Consider the following 4541-nt stretch of genomic DNA (forward strand, 5'->3'; position numbering starts at 1 on the left):
AACATTTTAATGTTATATTCAATTATTGAAGTATAAAAATATTACTAAATCATATTTAATTAACATTTTATGATTGCCATCATAGTAATAATATCTAACGGGTATATCATAATAAGGATTGATAATTATTGAATATAATATGGCCATATTATGTTCACAACCACTGAACCACCACGTGTATAAATATGTATAAATGTATATTATTATGTACATAGCTTATTATGTTACGTGTAGCCCGGGCACTGTCTGGAGAGTGGACACTTTATTTATTTTTATTTTTTTATTTGACATATATAATATTTAAGCCTCGATAATATATTGAAAGTCGTGGACATAATTGAAGAACAAGACCTTACAACTAGTTTGAATAACACCATAAATTAATTTATGTAAATTTTCACGGAAAAGCGCGACAAATATAATAATGAATGCAGTTCTCGACAATTTCAAATTCTATAAACTCCATGAAAACAAAATTAACGTTATTTATTTCGTGATATTTAAAATGAAACAAGTATAGGTGCCTATATAAATTTACTCATTTGGGCACAAATACTATACACATTTTAAAATCATATTTTTTTAAGTTTGGATTACATGATTACAGATGATTTACGTAATCGATTTAAATGAATTTACATTCAGCAATTGGTACTTCGCGTATTATAATGTAACTATGGTGAACTCAAAAAAAAAAAAAAAAAATCATTGGCAACAAAATATTCATCAATTTTTCTGGACACGAATTACACTGCGTTCATACGAAAAAAAATGATAAAAATACATCATTTTAATCCAGTGGATATTATTTTTTTCTTTAACTATTTTTTATTATTTTTCATACACGCTATAAGATACGCGCGGTACTACTAATGCACTATTCGTGCGTTGACGAGATGGACAAAAATATAATAAATGTAGTAATTTTCTGTTATATACGCATTGTTACAGGGTGACCACCGGATCGGAATCTCCGACACCCGAGCACGTAATGGCGTCCGAATTGACCTCTGATAAAAAAAAAAAATAATAATAATAATAATAATAAAATACAATAATAGTAATAAAAAATGATAATAACATTGTCTTGTCACCTCAATTGTAGTCACGTCGTCAATACACCAAAGACGTACAGTAAAGGTTACTCCAATATACGACGGTGGTGTTGGCGGTGCCGATCTGGTAGAAATATTATTATTTTTTTTTTTTTTATACATACATTTTTAAAATAATTTTACTCTTGAGCAACCCACCGAAACGACAAAATTATGTCACCAACAAGAAAATAATGAAATTTCACCACGTAAGTACAATATCGCATACACAATATATGTATTGTATATAAGTATATTATATTATTATTAACTACGTCTTACATATTTATAAAACTATTTCTTAATATAAATTGTTATTTAAATTACGGAAAAATTGGTAAAGTAAAAAAACTAATATTAGGTATGTATGAAAAAACATGTTATTACTGAGTCAGGAGTTTTACTGTAGAAGTATATGGATAACTAAAGTAGGTATAAACATGAGATAATACAAAACATGAGTGTCTATTTGCTTTGAGATATCGAACATAATATATAACATTTGTAAAGGTTCAAATTTCGGAAGTACATTATCGAATATAATTATCAAATAGATACAAAGCCATATAAAATAACGTACAAAATAAAAAAGATAAAATAAAATTACTTATCTTCTTAACTATTGTAAGCAGCAACATATAATAATAACTATTGTTATTTTGAAACAAAATAATAGGCAGTTGGTACCAATTGACATGATTAATATTACTGTTAATATGTTGGTTATTCGCATTTTTGTAAAATCGAATTCAAATAATGTTTATTGTACCAAATATTTATTGGAATTCATTTTATTTGATGAGTGACTACTAATCGACAAATAATGGTATCGTTTTATGGTAAATCGTATCAAACCCAGAGAGCAAACTAATACTTTTTAATATATTCTCAGTATCGTGTTCAGCGTGTTAAGTGACGTTTAAAATACGCCAGTAACGAGTGCCAACACTGTGTTTCATAGATTATTTTTTATATATAAGTATACCTTAAAACATGCCAAACGAACGAAATGAATTATTATCGATTAGAGCAAAAAAAGAACTGTTATTTTGCTATGACGTCGCAAAACTTTCAAGCCTTTCTCAACATAGAGCTGCTTCTATCTTAAATATTTCAGTTGTAACATTAAGAAAAATATTGAAAAATCGTAAAGAAATTGAAGAACAACAAATTGTAAATACTGTTAAAAAAAATTGTTTTCGTTTTTACCTAAGAAAAAAACAAGAAAATGACAAACTATTAATTAACATGGAAATCGGTATGGCTCGATGGTTCGAACATGCAAGTTCATTAAATGTACGGGTGAGTAAAATGATTTTACTAGATAAAGCTAGAAAATTAGCAACAATACTTGGAGTTGAAAATTTTGCTCCTGATAATAAGTGGATACAACAATGGAAACACAAGTACAATATTGCTAATAAAAAAGTTCAACAAATTGCTGATCAAAATAAAGGTATCAATTTTTTATCAGCAAACAACGGGTTGATAAAATCAGTTAAAGACTTTTTTGAAAATGTTATGTCCAATTACGACGCTAATAACGTATATAGTTTATTTGAGATCGGTCTCTATTATCGTGATCTGCCAAATTCAAATTGTGAATTCAAAGGACCTCTAGATAATAGGGAATGTCAAAAATGTATACACAGACTTAGTATTATATTTGCGTCAAATATAACGGGAACCGATAAAATGTACCCCAGCATTATTGATAATATTCATATTCCTCGATATTTTCAAGATGTAAAAATGTTGTCTAAACATTTTAAAGCCAGTTATAATACTTGGATGACGAGCTGCTATGCATCAATTCTAAGACGGTGGGATGAAGAGTTATTGGGAAGAAAAATATTGGTGATCATTGATAATATTATGGTAGATTTACAAATAGAACTACAAAACATAGAAATCAAATATTTGCCAAGTAGCATAGTATCTGTCCATCCTCTTCGACAGAATATTATGCGCATCGAAAAAACATATGAGTATTATCTAAAGCAAACAAAATCTACAAACGTGAACGCAGTTAACACCGAAACATTAGTAACTTCTTCTATTGAAATCTCAGTATCCGATTCCATACATATGATTTTTAATGTTTGGGAAAATATGTCACCAGCACTCATCCGAAATTGTTTCCGGAAAATTGGTTTTATAAAAACTAAAACTGAAGAAATTAATGAAAATTTGTATTTAAATTTCAAACATTGGATTTTAAACTACCGACACTATTTGTGGACAGTTTTCAATCAATTACAGAATGAAAAAAACCAATTTATTTTTACTCAAGATAATTTGAAAAAATCAGACGTACAATTACATACAAAAAATAATGAAGATTATTCAGGGCTATTATCTAAACCTCCATTCACTAATAAGAACGACGTACTAAGCTACTCTCAACAAGATAAACATGATTGACGAAACTATTCAAAAACATGGATACAATTTTAATTATCAGGTATTCGACTTTAAAACATACTTATTTTTTTAACAAACAAATTTCTAATTTTATATTTATTTTATAATGTGATAAATAAGAGCAAACATGCAATATGTATAGTATAAAAACAGCTTTAACCCATAAAACTGATATTTTAAACTATAAAATAACTATAAATTGCTTTAGATTTTAGAATCATGCTATTTCTATTATAACTATTATTACTTTATAGTTTACTATTATTTTATTACTATTTTTTTTTAACATTATTAATCAATTTTTTTCACAAAAAGTATTTAATTAAATCAAATTAATGTACATCAACTTGAGCAACCCTCAAAATTAAATAAATTAATACATTATGACTCACTTGTAATTTAATTCTAAATATTTAGTATCATTTAGTTAAGTAATTATTAGATTTTATAAATATTCACTGTACATTCTAAACATCATTAAGATATAAAATGTACTTATCGGCTAGACTAGATATTAACAATTAATTTAGTTTTACTTAATGATATTTATCATTGAATATTATAAACCAAAACGTATATACAACTACAATTCAAAAATATTTTTTTAATTTCTTTTTTTTTTTTTTTTAATATAATTTATCATCTTTATAGATACTTAAAGAAATTAAATATTCGTACATTTATGTAGGTACTTTCAAATACTCAACGAAATTATAATAAAATATTTCCAACAGAACATAATATTACCTATATAGGTACATCTAATAATAAAACTAATTTAAATATTGCCATTGATCATAAAAATAATTTTCTAAAATTAAATTTAAAAATAAAACAAAATAAAGTTATTGGCAGAAACAAAGGAAGTATTATGTAAACCTACCCGTATTATACAAATTTAGGTAATCTAATACGCTAATCGATAATCATGGATTTAAACACTTAATAGGTAATTTAACGCAATTCAAGTAAAATTACTGTTTAATGTTTTCTCTTGTAAAAATAATGCAACAAAATTAATTT

General features: G+C 26.0%; 1 protein-coding gene across 1 annotated transcript; it reads left to right on the forward strand.

Moving 5' to 3' along the window:
• The first annotated feature begins 2007 nt into the window (after positions 1-2007).
• LOC114128663 (major centromere autoantigen B-like) lies at positions 2008-3552 on the forward strand. Its single transcript, XM_027993234.2, has one exon. It carries the CDS (start codon positions 2088-2090, stop codon positions 3516-3518), a length of 1431 nt encoding a protein of 476 aa, XP_027849035.1. The 5' UTR covers positions 2008-2087; the 3' UTR covers positions 3519-3552.
• The last annotated feature ends 989 nt before the right edge of the window (positions 3553-4541 follow it).

The sequence above is a fragment of the Aphis gossypii genome, chromosome 2 (genome assembly GCF_020184175.1).
Source record: "Aphis gossypii isolate Hap1 chromosome 2, ASM2018417v2, whole genome shotgun sequence".
NCBI classification, from domain to species: domain Eukaryota; kingdom Metazoa; phylum Arthropoda; class Insecta; order Hemiptera; family Aphididae; genus Aphis; species Aphis gossypii.

Bases quoted from the DNA above. Each gene is read 5' to 3' on its own strand.
- LOC114128663 (XM_027993234.2), top strand. From the start codon at position 2,088: ATGCCAAACGAACGAAATGAATTATTATCGATTAGAGCAAAAAAAGAA.